This window comes from Centruroides sculpturatus, unplaced genomic scaffold, assembly GCF_000671375.1.
Source record: "Centruroides sculpturatus isolate CEXI.00-Female unplaced genomic scaffold, Cexi_2.0 scaffold221, whole genome shotgun sequence".
Taxonomy (NCBI): Eukaryota; Metazoa; Arthropoda; class Arachnida; order Scorpiones; family Buthidae; genus Centruroides; species Centruroides sculpturatus.
This window is the reverse complement of record NW_019384612.1, coordinates 588,438-611,783: the sequence shown is the minus strand read 5'-3', so window position 1 is coordinate 611,783 and position 23,346 is coordinate 588,438. Positions and strand designations below refer to the sequence as shown.

Genomic DNA, 23,346 nt, shown 5'->3' with positions numbered 1-23,346 from the left:
GTGAGAATACTTACAAATTTTAAAAGATTGTATTTAAATTAAACAATATTAAAATATTACATAGTTATGCACAATATGTATCTTGTTTGTTCATCAATCATTAAGGGGTTGACACTGACCCCATTGGGAAGCCCTGGTGTATATAGGAAAAAAGTAATGGACTGTATTGATGATTAATATTGACTGAGATTAATGATGATATCAAATAATAAAAATAGATGTGAAAACAACTAAATATTTAGTATAAAATCAGAAAACATGTTTTTTTTTTATTACTCTAATAAAATTTAAAGTAAATAAATGATTTACTTAATTAAATAATAAAATATTTGGATTAGAATAAATATATCATAAATAACCAGTAGTATAGATTTATTACATTAGGATCATGTACAGTTTTTGAATTAATTCTTATTACTCTTAAGTTTATCAAACATTTATAGAATGTTTGAATAAATGTTTTAAAACATTTTAGTTACTATAGTTTTCCATTAGTATAGTTTCAATTTACTCTTAAAGGCAGACAATTGCAATTTTTATGGATTACGTTTTCCTTTTGTATTTTTCCATGATTTACAAAATACACATTTTTGTTTTTTAAATGTGTCTTAACTCAGAATGCCTCTTACACTCAATGTTGAAAGAAAATTTAGAAGTTTAACAAATGCAGAATAAAGTTAAAATAATTGGCATTATTTGCACATGAATGAATATCGTCATATCTGCTTATTTTGTTTTACACTTCAGTTGGAAATGTGGTGTGTTGAATTTCTGTCCAAACTTCAGTTGTATAATTGCCAATTAAAGTGTATTCTAAAAGATTATGATGTAATATTGAAACAAATGTATTATATATTCAAATCAGCATGGAAATAGTGCTGCAGAGCATAAATAAATACACTGTATACATTTATTTAAACTTTTCAGTCAAAGTGAAAGTTACGGATAATTTTACAGACAAATTCATATTATTGCAGATTAATAGAAAAGTTTTATGAAGTTTCAATTTGCAATTAATAAATTGATCATCTTAAAATTGAGGATATCTTAGAATCAGAGAAAGAGATTATTTTGTTTTAATTTTAAAATAGGTTGATTTTTGGATTTTGAACTGATCCAAATAGAGAATTATAAACCAACATTATAAAAAATAAAACAATTTTGATTTAATAAGAGCTGACAGGATACATTAATATATTGAACTATCTATTGGTAACTTAATTATTTGAATTATTTAATACATTTGCTACTATTGTTAGAGAAAATAATAATTTGCAGTAGTTGAAGTATTTTGAACTTTTTTATATAATATAATAAATATGTCATATATATATATATGTAGAATCTCTGTAATTTAATTGCTGAAAAGAAACTTAATAGAAAAAAATCTATAACATATGGAAAAAATAATAGAAAAAACTATAACAGATGGGGGAAAAACAGTTAACAATACATTGTTAACTCAAAATGTTTTAAATCACATCAGGGCATAGAGATATGTAATTTTCTTGGGGAGAAATTCACAAATTGTTGGATCATCCAAAAAAGATGTTACATGGCCACCAGGTCCCTAGATATCACCCCCTTTTTTTCTATAAAAGGACATAAAGGACAAAGTGTATGTAAAAAAGATAACTAACATGGGCAAATTACAGGACAGGGTTGCCCAGCCTATGAAGTATCCGAGATGTTATAAAACGTTTCGAGAGAAATTGAGTACAGACTTGATATTCTGAGAGCAAAAAAAAAAACCACATTTAGAAATTTGCTAATAAATTATCACAATCTCAAAGATTTATAGGAAAAAGTCAACTGTTTTTTTCTATTGAGTTTCTTAATAAAATGAATAAATTATGGACACCCTGTACTTGTTTGTTGTTGAAAACATGAAAAATTATATTTATCTTCTTTGGCATACAATGNCATTATTTCCACATTACCTACTTTGATGCCACCCCACCAGCAGTGATAGAAATGACAATATGCAATAGAAATAATTAATTATTTATTAAAAATTTGTTATTTATTATTGGACAAAGACTGATTTCACTGCTGGGAAAACTTCAGAATTTGCATGAAATTTAAACATGCAGTCAAATTGTTTGTAAGTTGAACATTTGTAAGTAGGGAATCTCCTGTATATGAAAATCTACATACAAGAGTTCAGTTCACTAAGGACAAATACTTTTATAAATTGCAAGTTAAATGCATTGGTTTCTCCATTGATTGGATGACTGCAATGTTTTGAAGCCTATGTTGGTCTATTGGTAAGCACTGACATCAGGAGCAGATCTAGGTTTTTCGGGGCCTAGGATTTATTATATTTTTTGTTAATACAAATAATATAATAATAATTTATAGTATTATTTGTATTAACTATTTTTTACTATACGACAAGTGCTCATTGTTAATGAAAAAGTATTAAAAATTTTATGATGATAATTCAATTTTTGTGGGCCTTGAATTTGGGGGCTCAGGGCTTAAGCCCTATTAGTCCCGTAGATCTGCCCCTGACTGGCATTTATATGTATATGGCAGTGCATAAATAGAATATTTGCAAGGACTTGCACATGTATGTTGAGGTTAATAATGTGCATCTAATACATGCATACATACAGTAGTGAGAACTGGGTTTTATACTTGCAGATATGTATGCTGATGTTACATGTGTTAGCACTTTGTCTGCAAGAATCACCAGTATGCTGAGTCTGAAACCAATCAGTGATCAGTTGGTCACTCATATCAGTGACATAGACTATATGGACACTGAGTGCTTTCAGGTTACAACTGGTTAAGTTTAAAGACTAGAAATGAATAGAATTCAAAAATATTATGTATCAAGAACTTTCCCTTGATATATAATATTTTTGATAATCAGTTGTATCTATTCACTTATGGAATTACTTGAAAAAAGTTATGAAATCTTTTGTTTAAAAGTATTTTATATATTAAGATGGTTTTGAAAAGTTATAATTTATTTTTTTATATAAAACTATAGAAAATATTAATATCTAATTCTTGATAAGTAACACTTAAATGCAGTTCTGCTTTATTAGAACATAATCAATCTAACAATTCCTTAGTACTTTCAAGCTTTCTCAGCTCATCTTTTGATAGCAGTCAACACATAATTCTTGAGAATAAGCTGAGATTTGAAAGCACTAGGGATTTCTTTAGAGTGCACTCCAATAAAGCAGGATATTAAATGTAAGTGTTGTGTGTAAATATTACTTGAAATTTATCGTTGAATAATTTTTAATTAATGGTCATTTTTGAAATTCTGATATAATTTAACACTATTAAAAAACAGTATTAAAAGAATATAGTAAATTAACATGTATTGTTATTTATTAATTTTTTTGTTCTGTATTCCTTGAAATGATCTTTCCTTTATAGTTTTTTCCCCCTTTATCAATTATATTCTTATTTATATTAATTCTCTATGTACAGTATAATCTTGTTTTAATGGATCATGTAACATTGGATTTTTTTGCCAGGTTCTGCCAAATCAATGTAATTTTACCTACTCCTAGTGGATCTGTAATTTGGAAAAACAGATTTTTTTTGTAGCTATATCTATTGTAAACTTTGTGTTTTTTCAATATTTAGTTAATAATTGGGTGTTTCCAAGAATTAGTAGCATTCGAAGATGCACTTGTTACATCTAGGATATGTACAGTACTGTACAATTGAAGAATTGTACAGAGTCAGCAGGCTGATACTATTGAGGAAGAGCCATCTAGTGAACATTCTGATGCTTGTCCAAGTGTAGTGCTGAAATTTAGGGAGGCCATCGAGTCGTGTAGACCTTCCTGATAAGTTTCAGTATAAATGAACAGGCTGTACACAACATCACTAATATCGAGTAGTGCTGTATTCAATGAGCAAAAAAATGGCATAAAAACAAATGAACATAGACAAGTTTAACAAAAGTCAAGTGAAGTGTTAATGAGCATATGCAACTTGCTTCAAGTACTGGTATTTCTTATATGTAGAAGGTTAAAAACAAGTTTTCTCAAATAATGGATATTTTCCTGGGTGTATAGAGAATCCGTTGTTTGTGATATAACAGCTTCTCAGAATAACGAATGATTTTCAGCAAACCGAGCAATCCATTAAAATGAGATTCTACTGTTTTAAGCTACTGTATAAAACTTACTTTTTATTAAGTTATTTAAAATTTTTATGACTCACGAATTGGAATGTCAAGTTTTATAAATTTCAAAACAAAAAATTATATTTTAATACTAATTTAGAACATTTATATACAATCAAACCCATATTACAGATTTAATTTTCTTCTCATAGATGTTGTAACCACACCAACTTTGTGGGCTGGAACTAATGCTGGTGCAATATATGTTTTTACTATGTCTCTACCAAATAATGAAAAAAGAAGTTCTGATGCTGTAACTTGTCAACTTGGTTAGTATATAGAAATATATTTTACTGTTGATTGCTGAAAAAATTATTTTACATTTTTAAATAAAAAAGTAAATTTTTGGAGTTTCTAATAAAAACATAATTTAATACATGAGCTGATTAATAAGAATGTGGGGATATGATTATTACATAGAATAATCTATTTTATGAAAAATTTTTAAAGTATGTATTAAAAATTACAGAACATTTTACTTTTAAGGCTTTTTTATTTTTGAAATTATAGTTTGCAAATTATATTAAAACAAAAATTTTAATTTTTACTGCAAAATTAAAAATTAATACTTTTCAGATATTAAATAAATACAGGGCAGTTCACAATGCCATTAAGAACTCTTTTACTAGTAAACTTTTGATTTATTATTATGATTTAATTTATTATTTATATAGGAAAAGAAATTCAGTTAAAGCATAGAGCCCCTGTTATAGCAATACAGATTGTAGATCATAATGGTTACCCATTACCTGAACCACTGGAAATTGAAAATCAGAGGGCTAAAGCACCAGATTATACTGGAAATCATAGGGTTCTTATCTGTTCAGAAGAACAATTTAAAGTAAGCCTTATGTTATTTCTAATTTTATTGTTTAAGTTGATTAATTTTAATTNAAAAATTGTTTTTTTTTTATTACTCTAATAAAATTTAAAGTAAATAAATGATTTACTTAATTAAATAATAAAATATTTGGATTAGAATAAATATATCATAAATAACCAGTAGTATAGATTTATTACATTAGGATCATGTACAGTTTTTGAATTAATTCTTATTACTCTTAAGTTTATCAAACATTTATAGAATGTTTGAATAAATGTTTTAAAACATTTTAGTTACTATAGTTTTCCATTAGTATAGTTTCAATTTACTCTTAAAGGCAGACAATTGCAATTTTTATGGATTACGTTTTCCTTTTGTATTTTTCCATGATTTACAAAATACACATTTTTGTTTTTTAAATGTGTCTTAACTCAGAATGCCTCTTACACTCAATGTTGAAAGAAAATTTAGAAGTTTAACAAATGCAGAATAAAGTTAAAATAATTGGCATTATTTGCACATGAATGAATATCGTCATATCTGCTTATTTTGTTTTACACTTCAGTTGGAAATGTGGTGTGTTGAATTTCTGTCCAAACTTCAGTTGTATAATTGCCAATTAAAGTGTATTCTAAAAGATTATGATGTAATATTGAAACAAATGTATTATATATTCAAATCAGCATGGAAATAGTGCTGCAGAGCATAAATAAATACACTGTATACATTTATTTAAACTTTTCAGTCAAAGTGAAAGTTACGGATAATTTTACAGACAAATTCATATTATTGCAGATTAATAGAAAAGTTTTATGAAGTTTCAATTTGCAATTAATAAATTGATCATCTTAAAATTGAGGATATCTTAGAATCAGAGAAAGAGATTATTTTGTTTTAATTTTAAAATAGGTTGATTTTTGGATTTTGAACTGATCCAAATAGAGAATTATAAACCAACATTATAAAAAATAAAACAATTTTGATTTAATAAGAGCTGACAGGATACATTAATATATTGAACTATCTATTGGTAACTTAATTATTTGAATTATTTAATACATTTGCTACTATTGTTAGAGAAAATAATAATTTGCAGTAGTTGAAGTATTTTGAACTTTTTTATATAATATAATAAATATGTCATATATATATATATGTAGAATCTCTGTAATTTAATTGCTGAAAAGAAACTTAATAGAAAAAAATCTATAACATATGGAAAAAATAATAGAAAAAACTATAACAGATGGGGGAAAAACAGTTAACAATACATTGTTAACTCAAAATGTTTTAAATCACATCAGGGCATAGAGATATGTAATTTTCTTGGGGAGAAATTCACAAATTGTTGGATCATCCAAAAAAGATGTTACATGGCCACCAGGTCCCTAGATATCACCCCCTTTTTTTCTATAAAAGGACATAAAGGACAAAGTGTATGTAAAAAAGATAACTAACATGGGCAAATTACAGGACAGGGTTGCCCAGCCTATGAAGTATCCGAGATGTTATAAAACGTTTCGAGAGAAATTGAGTACAGACTTGATATTCTGAGAGCAAAAAAAAAAACCACATTTAGAAATTTGCTAATAAATTATCACAATCTCAAAGATTTATAGGAAAAAGTCAACTGTTTTTTTCTATTGAGTTTCTTAATAAAATGAATAAATTATGGACACCCTGTACTTGTTTGTTGTTGAAAACATGAAAAATTATATTTATCTTCTTTGGCATACAATGCATTGTTGAAAGTTTTTAAATTTATTCTAAAAAAACCAGAAAAAGAAATTTATAATTGTGATATTTTGAGCTTATCTATCAGTTCATCCTCTTAATAAACTATTTTTGAAATTTTTACTGCATTTTTCTCAATTCAGAAATATTCAATCTATTGAATTAGTTTCCTAAATTAAAAGTTTCTTATGTAATAATAAACCATGGAAAACTAAACTTTAAATTACAATGTTTAAAAATTATAATTAATTCATCAAATTGCTTAATTTTTATTAAATTAATGAATCCCTTTGAACATCAAATTACTGATATCTCTCTACTATATATGAAATTTTCCATATTTTACAAAATTATATCAAGGTATATTTTTACATAACTTGATACTTTGGTTTATATAACTATAATTTCTGAAAGTTTTTGGAAAACGTTAAACCATTTGTAAAAATATCTTTATTCCTATTAGATTTTTTATTATATTATAAGTTATCTTTATACTGTTTGTATATATAAAAAACTGTATTTATGTATATTTTTAATTACAGTTCTTTGTTCTATATCTATAGATGGCATTAAAATATGAAATGAAAAATAAATTAAATATTATAATGATAATGAAATATATGTCTTTGAATATGTATTTGATTTTAAATATGAATTTTGAATATGTATTAATAAATAATTGTCGAGTTTGTGTATTTGAAATATTTATTTCATTTAAATGAAATCAATAACAGAGTTGTTTTTTGTCAGATTACCTTCACTATGTTAGCTTTTGTAATTATTTATAACAAAGTTTAAGTATATGAAATGCTTTTGAAATGAATTTGATATTTTCTTTTTAAATTATTTTTGAAATAGGCATGATTAATTAGTATTTAAATTTCATACAATTGTAATATCACATTGTGTATTAATTGTATTGTTAAGCAGTTTGTTAAATTCAATTCTGTGTAACCCTAAGATGGCCTTTAATTAAACAAGGTTGAAAATGTTTGTGATTAAAAGTTTTTCTACTGGAATTTTGTGATTTAGTGTGCTGGTGTATCTGAAAGAAATTATGCTTTGAAGTGTTTGGGGAAAGAGTTTATCATGATATTTGGTGAAATTTTGAGTTCTGATTGTCCTGTTAAAATGTTTTTTGATTAATATAATTTAACTTCCTTAATGTGTTTTAATACATTTATCTATTTAGTTATTTATAGAGCTTTTCTTCAGAATTTTACATTGTCAACTGTGCATATAATTTCTAACTAATCACATAACTCCAGAAATAATTTTCTCCTTAAAATAATGTAAGATATAATAATTCTATATTTACATTTCTATTTAACATCTCTATCCGTTGTATAGATAGATGTTTGTTCTGATCTGTACAATTTTACATAAGGAATTTCTATATAAAAAATCCTGTACGTGAAAGTAGGAAAAATTAAGTCTTATAGATTATATATATATTATATTATATTATATTATACAAACAGAAGTAAACTTCAGTTTTCACATTATTCATGTTGTGTGACAAAATATAATTGTAACGAATTAATGAATTTGATGGGAAAATTATTGCTCAGTATTGCAACTCTTCAATAGTTTGTAAAAATAATAATAAACTAAAAAATATTTATCTACGGTCAAATGCATGATATTTCTTGATTTTTCAGTTTAACCTTTCTGTGGAAGTCTTAACATACTTGGTTGATTGCAGAGAGAGAGTTTATGTTAAACGACTTTTGACAGCCGAACGGCATTCAGGCATTGGCTGGCTGAACCACAGTTTAAAATGCATTGCAAAGACGACGATCGTCTGTTTCTGAATGTCGTCAAAATGAACCTTGGCAAAATGTTGGCTATTACTTTCTTCGCTGTTACTCCTTTCTCTATGTCACTTAATTGACACTCAATCGGCTTATTAAGATATAACAAAAATAATATTTAATAAAACAAAAAAAAAATTACAAAATTATGACTTACTTAAGCCTGTAACCGATGCAAAATCGTAAAATATTAACGCACAAACGTTTTCTGAGCACCTTCCGTGTTCTTCCTCAGGTTTTAAAACTGGATTTTTTATATTCTGGAACACCGCTATGAAATTTTCAAAAAACAAACGATGATATTTCGAACGCTCGGTGTCCATTGCGCACGCGTTGTACACGTTGTGTTCCCGTTGTTCAGAGTCCCATTCAAACTTCTAATGATTATGTAATTTCTCTCGTTATTCATACGATGTAGTAATCTAGCCTTCCACGTCATGTGTCCCTCCCCTCAGCATCATCCAGTGTTAAATCAATCTTTACGAATCATTATGCAAAACTGCCTGCCAAGCGTACAAAAGAGCCATCTCCTCCCGTGTATTAATGCACTCCGATGAAGTGTGTGCCTTAAATATCTCCACCGCCTCTAGCCATTTGAGGTGGTCCATCTGTGTCATTTTAACTATTAACGTTGCCCCTGTGAAGTCAACCGTAATATCCGGGTCAGAAGCATACACCGACAGTGACATGGTGGCTCTGTTGTGACGTATGTCTGCTTTGTGTTCACTCATTCTTACCCCCATCGAGCGTTTNTGAAACATTTTCTCAAAGTTGAAAGTAAAGCTATTGGTCTATATTTATTTGGAGATAATTTATCACCCTTTTTATGTATCATAGTAAGACAGAATTTCATGAGTCTTGATCAAGTTAAAATTAAGCTACTGATAAAATTATTTTGGAAATGTTAATAATAGTTAACTTTATTTTCAGACAAATAATCTAAATACAGAAATAAAAAAATTGATGTTTAAACTTTTGACTTTAATTAATAAAAAGGATTTATTTTGTGTAGTAAATATTTGATTGCTGATTTTAAACGATATTGAAGTTACAACTAAAACTTACTCGTATTTAGAGTTTTAACTGTTTTAATTTTTTACATACTCTTCAAAATGGAAAATGCAATAAATTTATTAAAATTCTGAGTATTTAAACTTTAACAGTTGAAAACTTGATAATATATGTAGAAGAGAGAATAACAATAACTTAAATTAACTGTCAAGTATATTATTGACTGATAAGATTGTTAAGAATATTTAGTATTAAATTAAAGTTGATATAATAATTTTCATAATAATTTGTTTGGTTACAATTATTTCTTATTAGAAACTAAGAAAAATCATTATTTAATATTTTATAGCCCTCAACAATCACCTGTGACAGATTTAGATGCCCCATCAGGTGATAGTCATTCTCCAACTCAAGCTGCAATTGCAACAGATTCAAGACCTGTAGAAAGACAAGTTGAAGCACGTTCGGCCGATGATGCTTTAAGTTCCATGGTTCGTTGCTTATATTTCGCAAAAAGCTTCATTATTAACAGTAAGTATACTACTTGATTATGTAAAATTTTCTTTATATATATATAGAAAATATTAATATCTAATTCTTGATAAGTAACACTTAAATGCAGTTCTACTTTATTAGAACATAATCAATCTAACAATTCCTTAGTACTTTCAAGCTTTCTCAGCTCATCTTTTGATAGCAGTCAACACATAATTCTTGAGAATAAGCTGAGATTTGAAAGCACTAGGGATTTCTTTAGAGTGCACTCCAATAAAGCAGGATATTAAATGTAAGTGTTGTGTGTAAATATTACTTGAAATTTATCGTTGAATAATTTTTAATTAATGGTCATTTTTGAAATTCTGATATAATTTAACACTATTAAAAAACAGTATTAAAAGAATATAGTAAATTAACATGTATTGTTATTTATTAATTTTTTTGTTCTGTATTCCTTGAAATGATCTTTCCTTTATAGTTTTTTCCCCCTTTATCAATTATATTCTTATTTATATTAATTCTCTATCTACAGTATAATCTTGTTTTAATGGATCATGTAACATTGGATTTTTTTGCCAGGTTCTGCCAAATCAATGTAATTTTACCTACTCCTAGTGGATCTGTAATTTGGAAAAACAGATTTTTTTTGTAGCTATATCTATTGTAAACTTTGTGTTTTTTCAATATTTAGTTAATATTTGGGTGTTTCCAAGAATTAGTAGCATTCGAAGATGCACTTGTTACATCTAGGATATGTACAGTACTGTACAATTGAAGAATTGTACAGAGTCAGCAGGCTGATACTATTGAGGAAGAGCCATCTAGTGAACATTCTGATGCTGGTCCAAGTGTAGTGCTGAAATTTAGGGAGGCCATCGAGTCGTGTAGACCTTCCTGATAAGTTTCAGTATAAATGAACAGGCTGTACACAACATCACTAATATCGAGTAGTGCTGTATTCAATGAGCAAAAAAATGGCATAAAAACAAATGAACATAGACAAGTTTAACAAAAGTCAAGTGAAGTGTTAATGAGCATATGCAACTTGCTTCAAGTACTGGTATTTCTTATATGTAGAAGGTTAAAAACAAGTTTTCTCAAATAATGGATATTTTCCTGGGTGTATAGAGAATCCGTTGTTTGTGATATAACAGCTTCTCAGAATAACGAATGATTTTCAGCAAACCGAGCAATCCATTAAAATGAGATTCTACTGTTTTAAGCTACTGTATAAAACTTACTTTTTATTAAGTTATTTAAAATTTTTATGACTCACGAATTGGAATGTCAAGTTTTATAAATTTCAAAACAAAAAATTATATTTTAATACTAATTTAGAACATTTATATACAATCAAACCCATATTACAGATTTAATTTTCTTCTCATAGATGTTGTAACCACACCAACTTTGTGGGCTGGAACTAATGCTGGTGCAATATATGTTTTTACTATGTCTCTACCAAATAATGAAAAAAGAAGTTCTGATGCTGTAACTTGTCAACTTGGTTAGTATATAGAAATATATTTTACTGTTGATTGCTGAAAAAATTATTTTACATTTTTAAATAAAAAAGTAAATTTTTGGAGTTTCTAATAAAAACATAATTTAATACATGAGCTGATTAATAAGAATGTGGGGATATGATTATTACATAGAATAATCTATTTTATGAAAAATTTTTAAAGTATGTATTAAAAATTACAGAACATTTTACTTTTAAGGCTTTTTTATTTTTGAAATTATAGTTTGCAAATTATATTAAAACAAAAATTTTAATTTTTACTGCAAAATTAAAAATTAATACTTTTCAGATATTAAATAAATACAGGGCAGTTCACAATGCCATTAAGAACTCTTTTACTAGTAAACTTTTGATTTATTATTATGATTTAATTTATTATTTATATAGGAAAAGAAATTCAGTTAAAGCATAGAGCCCCTGTTATAGCAATACAGATTGTAGATCATAATGGTTACCCATTACCTGAACCACTGGAAATTGAAAATCAGAGGGCTAAAGCACCAGATTATACTGGAAATCATAGGGTTCTTATCTGTTCAGAAGAACAATTTAAAGTAAGCCTTATGTTATTTCTAATTTTATTGTTTAAGTTGATTAATTTTAATTATAAATTTAAAACTTTAAATTGTTTCATTTTTAAACATTTTAATTTCACAAAATGAATTAATTTTATAAATAATTACATGTAAATGTTGTTCAACTAATGGGGGAAATCCATTTTCTACTTGATAACTTGATGCTGGTGATGACTATTTAAAACAGTCGAAAATGTTTGTTTTGCTTATAGAAGTATTTTTCCTTGCTTGATTTTAGTGTTAGTGTTTATTTATTACTTGATAACTGTTTCTAAAACAAAAATATACAATTTAGCAATACAAAAATTATTTTTTTAAAAAAGATTTTATATAAATTTTGAGGATGATCTATCTATTATGATGATTTTTATTCTTTTCTTTTCAATTCATATTTTATCATCTTATGGCATTTTCCCCATCTTTAAGATGGGGGAATGAGAATGTAGTTTATATTTATTTATTTTTTAAAAATAAATAAATATAAATTACAGTCCTCATTTATTAAAATAGATTTATCAATTATTACTGTAAATCTATGATAGAAAAAATATTTTTGTTCTCTGATGATCATAAAATGAGGCATGGAAAATATGTTAATTATATGTAGAACAACATTGATTTTAAGTTTCTTGGATGCAAACACATTATTATTATTTATACATATAAACTAAGCATGAAAACATACTATTATTTACTATCATTATTTCAATAGATTTTATAATTAATTCACCATTAGACAATCATTCTACAGATTGTTTTCATAAGTTTTTTAATTTTTTAAATTATTGAAATAAAAATATTTTTGGAAAAAAATTACAAAATGTTAAACAAGACATTATTTGAAACATTAATAATTAAAGCCATATTTGCCCTCAATTAATGGAATTTCTGAACTTCCAGTATTTTAAAATATTTTAGAAAAATTATATTAGTGCCAGATTTATCTGCACATAAATCATAATTATAAAAATCACAATAAAGTAACTTTAATATACAATGAGAAAAAATGATTAATAGAAAATTGTTGTGTATTTAACTTATATTATTAGCATTAAGTTTCATGATTGAGAGTTTATTACAATCTTTTAAAAATCTATAAAAATACAATGTAATTTATGTATTACAGCTGATCAGTCTGATTTCTGAATTCAACAAGTTTATGCATTACAGATTTATATTGTGCAAATCATTGTTTTATTTGTCATGATAGAGCCAATCAAAATTCATGAAATGATAATGATGATTGAAAAACATTAGATGCAAAAAATAAAATATTAAGATATTCATGAAAAGTAAATATAATAAATTGAAAAATTGTGACACTCGTTGCATAATATTGCTTGTTTATTTATTGTAAATATCACAAATAGATAGAAATATAAACAGTCCAGTGATAACATTTGTAGGTATTTACACTAAATTATAACACAGTTTAATAATAATTTGTTTCACAAATATACTATATATTTTCTTAAGTTTAATAATGTAGATAATGCCTACAGTTAAAATACCTACATAAGGTAGTTAAATTAGATTTAAATTCTTAATCTTACATTAGTTTAAGATCTCTGCTTTACAGATAATTACAATTTATAGTTTTCTAATTTAAAAATATTTTTATCTTTACTTTTGAAATTGTGTCTTCCTTCTTGTTTGTTTATTTGACACAATAAAGTGTAATTTACATATGACACAAGGAATTAAAAAATTTTATAAATAAAATTTTTTTAAAATAAATTTTAATTCTAAGTAATTTCTTTGTTACAGGTTTTTACCTTGCCTAGTTTGAAGCCATTTTGCAAATTTAAACTGACCGCTCACGAGGGAGCTCGTGTTCGAAAAGTTGGAATTGCTAATTTCAGGAGTAAAAGTGGTAAGTTTATATTTTGAAGTAGATATTAAGAATAGTATTTGCTGACACCAAAAATTAATTAAATTTGTGAAACTTTAATATATTGTTTACTTTATTTTATTAATATTACGCTTATAAGATTGCAATAATTTCAAAATATTATCAATAAAATATATTTTTTATCATTATAAATGGTTTATTTTTATTTCAGATGAAAACTATTGTGAATATTGTCTCACGTGTCTTACCAATCAAGGCAGCTTAAGTATTTATAGTATTCCTGAACTTAGAAGGCAGCTCGTACAACTGTGCCTTAAACGTGAAGATATAAAGTATGTACATTTCTTTTATATATTTTATTGATTTAGAACAGTGATTCTCAACACACTTCAAATACTCATACATAAGCGACATCAAACAAGTAGTTCAATCGGTTCTACCTTCCTAGGGCGCATTTGGAAATTGTAACCAGTGTTACTGGTAGTTACCAAAAATTAATTAAATTTGTGAAACTTTAATGTATTGTTTACTTTATTTTATTAATATTACTCTTATGAGATTGCAATAATTTCAAAATATTATCAATAAAATATATTTTTTGTCATTATAAATGGTTTATTTTTATTGTTACCAGTAACACTGCCTGTAGTTACCAAGGCATTTAGAAAATGTGACTAAGTAACTAACCATGTTTAAAAATCACTGTTATGACATCACTGGTTGTCCTGCGGTACTTACCAAAGTAATCGTGTGCCGCCAAATTTTTAAATTATTAAAGTTGATTAAAAAAGGTTGAGAATCACTGGTTTAGAATATGACTGATTTTACATTAAATGTAACTAATTTGCAAGAAATACTAATGAATATTAATTTAAAGTTATGATTATGTAATATAAATCATGTTTTAAAACATTTTATATTGGTACCATATTTAAATTTTCTTTAAGTTTCATTGACATTAATAACACAATATTGTACATATTAGTTATTTTTATATTCTTTTTTCATGAACGATTACTTCATATTTTAATTCCAAGTATGCCAGGATAATGTTTAATACTATTATTCATTTAATGGCCAATGTTTGTATGAAAAATTAGTTATAAACTAGTATTGTAAAAAATAATTTCTTTATTACAAAAAATTCGTGTATTTATTGCTGAAATCATTTATGATAGCTTAATAATATATTTACCAGTAACATTGAAAGTGTCTCTGACATAATTTGTGTAATGCATACCATTGAGTATTTTGTACCAAAACTTAATATGATATTAGCATCATAAACAGTTTGGAAATGTTGTAAGATTTATAAAATTTCAATAAATTTGTCACACATCTAATTTTTAATTACAAATATTTTTGTAATACATATGAAAATCACATAACTTTACTTAAGATATAAATTAAAAACTTATTTTAATTCTTAATTATTATTATTATTATTTTTTTTTTTATAATAGTGGAATTTCAAGTCTGGTATTTTCAAAGACTGGTCAAGGCTTTTATTTGCATTCACCATGTGAATTTGAAAGATTTTCTCTGTCTGCAAGCAATATTACTCAAGTTTTGTGTAGCATAGAACTTCCTGAAGGATGCCGTCCAATAATTGAAACAAAAGAAGAAGTAAAAGAGGAACCAAAAGAAGAACAGGAGAATAAAGTTGATGAACCAAATGCAGAAGTAATAGTTAATGAAACTGCTGAAGTGACTGAAATAGCAGAAACTACTGAGGATGTACCTGCAGCTGATTCTACTGGGTAAGGTTTAACTAATTTTTTTTAAATCATTGTATTTCTCTCACTGTTTCTAAAAGATATGCAATTTAAATAGTAAATCAGGATATCAATCACAATGTATTAGCAATTAAACATGTTAACAGTTTTAATATTACTGTGACTATCTGTATTGTTTCTTTCATAACTGAATGTTACCTAATAACAATAATAAATATTTTTGATTTTTATTTTTCCAAAATTTAATGTCTTATTCTATTCCATTATTATTACGTTGTTTAATAAAAAGTTTATATTTTAAACTTTGTTTTTATTTAATAATATCAAATGATTCTTATTGATTAGCCAATTAAAACAGTATAATAAACCAAATTATAAGAATCTTATAAAATTAAAAAGAATTGAGAAATAAATATATGTAAAAGAGTCAATAATTTTAATGATAAAAAAAAATTAATTCTTATTTTAATTTTTAAATGAATTAATTGTTTTGTCTACATTATGTATTTGTGAATTGAAATAAAAGCAATAGATTTTTTAAAAAAGAACCAGTTTGAACCATTAAATTTTATTTTATATGCTTACTATAATTGAGTCCTCTCAAATATATCAATGTATGAAGTTGTTAGTTTAATTTGCAAATTGTGTTTATTGATTAATTTTTTATCACTTGAAAAAGTAGTGTAATATTTATTTCAACAAATTGTTATGAGCATATTTCTTCTTAATTATGTTCACTGTTTCCATTAGGAGAGAGAAAAAAATTGCAGAATGAGGGACTTTTTCACATAATATTTTAAGTACATATCAAATAGCTAATTTCAGATAATTTTTTTTCTTCAGTAAGGTAAACAAGAGAAAGAACATGTGAACACAATGTATTCAGTGCATCTATCAATAGAATTATTCTGAATAACATGCTATGTCCATTCACCATCCTGGAAACACTAAATTTTTTACAATGAATTTTGTTTTTTTTTACTTGTATTTCACATTGCCATAAATTTTTTATGGATATCTTTCTTCACTTGCTATGATTTTTTTTTACTTCTTTGTCATTCTAGACATTTTGAATTTAGAGGCTAAAAGGAAGAAAGTTTTTATAAATACGTTATTACATGCAAATTAACTGTCACAATCACTTTTATACTTTTACTTATAGTTTTGTTTTCACTTTAGATAGATTGTTCAAATGTGTATATTTATTTAATTTGTTTATAATAAAGTCCTTCAGCAAATATAAAAAGTTCTTACATTCAATAGGAATCATATTAACTTTTTAGTTAGCACTATAACAAGTACATATTATTCATGTAAATACCAGTCAATATAAACTTTCCTCATCATTATATTGCTTCTGTTGAAAACATCTGTGATCATCATTTATGAATATGTAACATTATATTATTGATACTGATGATTTTTGTAAGTTTCTCTTTGAAAAATTTAAATACTGATACCTCAAAGAAAAAACTGAAAACATCATGAGACTAAAAATAATTATGTTGAAGAAATTCACAATTTGACTTTTGTTTGTATCACATAATATGTTATATTATTATAAAATATCTATCAAATTTATAAATATCAAAAGGAAAAATTAAATCAAAATCTTAAAAATTTAAATAATTACAAATATCTTCATTAAAAATATATGGAATTGTAAATTAGTAATCAAATTAATTTAATTCTAGTTGTAGAATTAAATTAATTTGGTTAATAAAACAATAATTGTAATTCAGAAAAAATTAAACTATAATTCATTCTTTGTCATTTGTTGTTCATAATTTTGAAATAAATTCCATAAATTGAAAACTAGTTGCATTGCAAATAGCTTAAAAATAGTATCTAAATGTAAGGGAAGAAAATTAGTCGTTTTGTATGTAAGCATTTATTTATGTAATATGTATCTTAAGAATATTAATAAAATAAAACACAGTAGTGTGTAGCATACACATGTGCATTAGAAAGCATTGATAATGTGCAAAAACAAAATAAACTATGAGATTTGTAAGTTTAGTAAAACGTTTACCATAACTGTAAAAAAAAAACATGTAATTAAAATATTCTTAATATTATATTAACAAGAAAAAAATCTTCATTTTAGACACAGCCATTATCAAAATATATTTCAATGTGTAAATGATAGTGTGCTAACCTTTAGTTTGTAATTCTACAATAATCTAAAAGATTATCTTCAAAATGATGTGGTAACTCTAGACTTTAATATGTTCTACAAATATTATGATCTGTTAAGATTCTTCCAAATCTTAGTCCCTATAAAACAGTAAAATTTTTCATTTTTAACATTAGAGTAGATATTGTCTTACAACAAGTCTTACCTGGCTTTAACGATGATGTGAATTGGTGGTCAGGCGCCTCGAACAACAAGTCTTACCTGGCTTTAATGATGATGTGAATTGGTGGTCAGGCACCTCGAACAACAAGTCTTACCTGGCTTTAACGATGATGTGAATTAGAGTAGATATTTTGTTTTGTTGCATGAGTGATTATATAGATTATAATTTTTTGTAATACATTTTAAAATTTTACAATTTTTAGTAACGAATTTAACATTTATTCAAGTAAAACTGAACACTATACTTTATGAAAGTTTATGATGACAGACATCAAGATTTTTTAAATATATACTGAAATTTATCAACAAACAAAATCTAAATTTTGTTTTTCCTTTCCTGATATTTTGAAAAAATTATTGTACAAATTTATTTCAGATTATCATTGCAAATCTGTCTCTCATATTTACTGTATTTCCTAACATTAAAAAAAATTATTTCAACAGATTAAAAATAAAGAAATTAAGAGCGTGTATTATTATTTATTCTACTAGAATTTGGCTCTCAGTTGTTGAAGTAGATGATCAGAGATGTTTAAAACTGTATAAAACAAAAACATGGTAATTTGAACTGCTGTTGAAAAGATTGTATTTATATTATCTCTTGATCAAACAGGATCAATAAAGGAATTTGGCTAAATTACATATATTATCCACAAACCTATCAGTAAAACTTTGTCTCTGTCTTCTATGTCCCTCTAACATTGTGTGATTAAGTGGATGAAACCACTTTACACTTATAATTGATCCCAGGTTCATGCCTGATCAATAGACTGGCCAATGGAATTTACCAGATTTTCTTCACTTGTGTAACACCTAAATAGGGTCCAGTTTCCCATAGAAGATCCTCTTGGAAAGCTCACTGACATATTACCAGTGTTGCTTTGCCTTGTTTCATCAGTCTATCTCAATCCCTGTAATATATTATTATTTTGCATGTGATATAATGCATTTTTATGCATTGTTATCAGAATTTAATTGCTGGTTTTAGCAATATATGTAGTCATCAGGTTACATTGCTAAAAAAAACTACAACAAAAATCAGACATTATTCAAGGATGCAAATTAATTATAATTTAATATAACTATTTAGTCATATTTATAACTTACTTTACTTACAAACAAGTTTATAATTATATCATTAATCTCCTAACCACTATTTATGAACAAATAAAAATAAATTTTAAGTAAAAACAAATTAATAGTTAAGAGAAATTTTAAAAAACTTAACATTAGATTTAATGCAAGAATCTATATTTCTGCCTTACATTGTGATTTCAATGTGGGAATAAGTTATCCTGACCAATTAATAAACTTGAGCCTGTTTTTACTCTGTAGTATGAAGTTCAAATGATTAAGTAATTTAAGCATATGTTGTAAGTACAGATATAGGAATGAAACAATATATTCACTTACGCATTTCCATTTGAATTATATATCAGGAAAAATTGAAATGACAAAATATAGTAAAATCTCCATAAGGCAATAACTTTTCATTTCAAAGAGAGATGATTTTTCTGTTCCTCTACAAAAACCATTTTAAGAATGAGATTTGGTCACCTGCTTATCCTCACTTATACAAATACTTCTCTCTTATTTACAATAGGATTGGAAAAATTACATTTTTAAAAACAGATAAGAGTAATTGTTAATTGTTGCCTAGCCAACTGCACTGTAAGTATTAATACCTTACAACACAGTAGAAAATCCCAAAACTGATAAATTGAAAGTGATTACAGATAGCCAAAAGGTTAAGGTACTGTGCATACCAGCCTACTGCTTTATGGGACCTAGGAAGAATCTAGGTGGATTGAAAAACCCCAGGAATTTTTCAGTGGTCCATCCCAAGTATGTCAGGTCTACTGTCCTTCATTACCAAGCTGCCCCATTGTGGGCCTGATAAAAGTCCTCTTAGTGACCATAGGATGGAAGGAGTCCAAAAACAGTGATTGCCAAACGATCGCCTAAATATCGGGCTATAATATGGCTAATTAAATAGTAAATTAATTAAATATTTAGGCGATCGTTTGGTGATGTATTTACTACTCGGGCTATGAGTTGTTGATATTTAAAAGTGATTGCAGTTGGAGAGTTCCTTTGATCAACTGATTGTTGAGTTTAATTTTAAATAAAATGTATATGTTTAATTTTGTTTGTAAAATTTATTCTTTTTTAGAGATGCTCTCATCATAGAGGTCATTTCCATTAGATGTTTTACATATAGTAAAATCTCCAGTATAATTTTGCACCACCTTGAAATGGCTGTTTTTATGTAATTAATCAATTAGGATGATATTTGGTGTAAGTCGTTAGAAGACAATGCTAAATAATTATTTTAAGTCTATCTACTCTAAATAATTCAAAAGATTTTTTAAAAAGTTATACAGTATTCCATCTCAAATATTAACTATTTATAAATAGTTAATATTTGTCCTGAATGTTTAATTATGAGAAATAAATGAAAACAATAATTTTTTTAATAAAGTTTTAATTTTATTTGTTTATATATTACTTTTGTTTATTATGTTGAAAATATTTTTAAATAAAATAAAATATATAGCATTAAAAAATTTTTATTAATAGAGAGAAAACACAAACTTCTAATGATACTGCTGAAGAGGAACATCAACCAGTTAAACAAGATGGGAATATTTCTAATATTTCACAAGATGAGGAGAGGAGAGACCTTGATATTACTATAGATAGTGTTAGGGATCATATAGGGTATTTTACTCTTTTTCTATATTTTATATCTTAATATATAAATGGAAGATAAATATATGAATAATCTCTCTTATCTTTCAGGACAACAAATTCAGATGAGTCCACTACAGTCGTTGAAACTAGAGAAGAATCAAAGGTTGTGAGAACACAAGAAACAGTTAGGAAAGTAACTTCCACAACTGTTACTAGGGAAACAATAGTGAATTCAACAGAAGAAAGTATGTATTATTTATTAATTCAATTATTTAAATATTTTAATTATGATTTATATAAAGCATATCAACCAGTTTTAAATTTACAATTTTATTTATTCATTTTAACAAAAATACTAAATATATTATGATAGTTTGTATATTGATGCAAGTGTTTCAATTTTTTCTGTGTTATAAAAGAAGTAATATTAATTATAAAACTGTTCAGTAAGTATTTTTTAATTCAAATCTTTTCTTGGTTATTTTACTAAAGATTTTAATAACAATTATTCTGCTTAAATATTTAATTATATAATCTGAAATAATATATTTTATATATAAGAGAATTTTTAAATATTAAAATTGTATTACTATTTTATACACTATTTTCTATTTCAGCTTTTTAGTAATAAAAGCAATTTTGTGTAATATTAATGTAGTTTACAATTTTATCTTTAACTTTGTAAAATATTATTGGCATCTCTCATTTAAGACTTTTTTTTTTATTTAATGTTTTTGAAATATGACATTTTAAGTTAGATTAGTTTACTTAATGATATATTAATTTAAATGTAAAATGATGATAAAAGTATTTTTTAATATCACCCTTTGATTGTTTAATAATGGAAATAACAAAAACACCTTACTTATAGAAGTTTATATCTGAGAAATGAATGAAACTTAGCACCATATTTAAATAAAAAGAAAACTTGCATTGCTTGTTAATGTAGTCAAAAATAAGGTTTTATTTGGGAATATTTTTGGTATAATTTTCAGCCACCTTCAGGTAACTACACCCAACTGAAGTCAAGTTGAATGTTATTAGGTGAAGCTTGCCAAAAACATTTTTAATAAATTCTTATTTTTGGCTTCTTTAATAAACAGTTTGAATTTTATTTTTATTTATTTCTGTATGAATAAAGAATTAGCTAGTATTTGAGGTTAGTTTATAGTCCAGTGGCAGTGTAGTGCTTTGACAGATGTGTTCTGTGAAATTCACTGTACTATTGCTCTACTAATTATCAAACTACCAATGATGCTTGGTGCTGCATTATTCCACCACTACCTATTCTGTTCGGCTAAATCTGTTGCAAAGATTTTTCATTTTGCCATTGTCAATATTAAAGTATCAGTTAATTTAATTTTTAAAAAAAATTAGTTAAAATAGTTACTTTATTGTTTGATACTAAAAAGACTTGATCTTTACTACTGTTTGCTTCACTTAGATCTGTTTCCTAATTTATTTGCTTTTTTATGTTGTTTATAATAAAATCTTAGATTGAAGACTTATTAATTTGGGACAAAAAATTCTTTTAAGTATCCATTCAATTGAAGCATTCCTTTCTTTCTGGTTTGCATTTAAAACTGTAGACTAGCAATGCAGTTCCAAAGTTAAACGATGCTCAGTTTTGACTATAAACCACCACCACTACTTTCCGACAAGTTATGTGCTGGCAACGGCTAGCGAACGAGCTTGAAAATCCACATTGCCATTGAACTATAAACCAGCCTTTAGTATCAAATTATTACATTATTTAAAATTTAAATTAATATCAATATTATATCAGTTTCGGGAATATACAAAACTATACATAATAATCTGATTTAAAAAAGCAATAAATTTAGTTTAAATCACATAATGAGTTTAATAAACTCTTAATGTAACAGCTATTAAAATTATTTTTTAAGCATTTGAAAATATTTCTTAAGAAAGCAGTTTGCTTTCATGCAAAATTATTGTATGATATAACAAGGTTTAAATAACACTTCTGGACTGTTTTCTTGTTAATTATTCATTTTACAAAAGATTAGTTTTTGTCATAAAAAATGATGACTTTTTAAATATTGAAACAGTAACAAGAACAATTCACTCAGAGTATTTAATAAAAAAGTTTTATTTTATGAAATGTTTTGTACATTATATATTTTTCTCAAGTATAAACTTTATATTGAAAAAAACATAAAATAGGTAAATCAGTTTTTCCTTTGTAAAAATTGAATACAAATAAAGAGTACCATATTTTAAGTAAAATATTACATGCACATTTACAAGTATCTGGCCTAAATGGAATTATACAGTACAGTAGAGCCTCAAACTCGGCACTCGATAACCCGGCAGTCTGGATAACTCGGCCACACCTCCGCAGGGCAAAAAAATCCTTAGTTAATTAATTTTCATTATAGACAGCTTTATGCCTCATAAAGTATTTTTCTGAGGTCTGTCTTATCAGGTAAATTACTGTACACAGTGTATTCATTAATTTTCATTTTCATGTAGTAAAGGCTCTATGCCTTCATAAAGGACGTACTTTTCCTTTGTTTAAGGGTATTTGGGCAGTTTATTCTCTGTT

The 23,346-nt window shown here is 25.9% G+C and overlaps 1 protein-coding gene across 2 annotated transcripts in view; it reads left to right on the top strand.

The window, feature by feature from the left end:
* Positions 1 to 23,346, top strand: part of LOC111625274 (lethal(2) giant larvae protein homolog 1-like) — an 88,521-nt gene that overhangs the window by 55,644 nt on the left and 9,531 nt on the right. For both annotated transcript variants that reach the window (XM_023368376.1, XM_023368377.1), the window contains exons 13-20: positions 9,888 to 10,069; positions 11,427 to 11,543; positions 11,949 to 12,115; positions 13,904 to 14,009; positions 14,200 to 14,320; positions 15,452 to 15,748; positions 20,664 to 20,804; positions 20,886 to 21,022. In XM_023368376.1, coding sequence (XP_023224144.1) covers positions 9,888 to 10,069; positions 11,427 to 11,543; positions 11,949 to 12,115; positions 13,904 to 14,009; positions 14,200 to 14,320; positions 15,452 to 15,748; positions 20,664 to 20,804; positions 20,886 to 21,022 — 1,268 coding nt within the window. The remainder of the gene's footprint in view (positions 1 to 9,887; positions 10,070 to 11,426; positions 11,544 to 11,948; positions 12,116 to 13,903; positions 14,010 to 14,199; positions 14,321 to 15,451; positions 15,749 to 20,663; positions 20,805 to 20,885; positions 21,023 to 23,346) is intronic.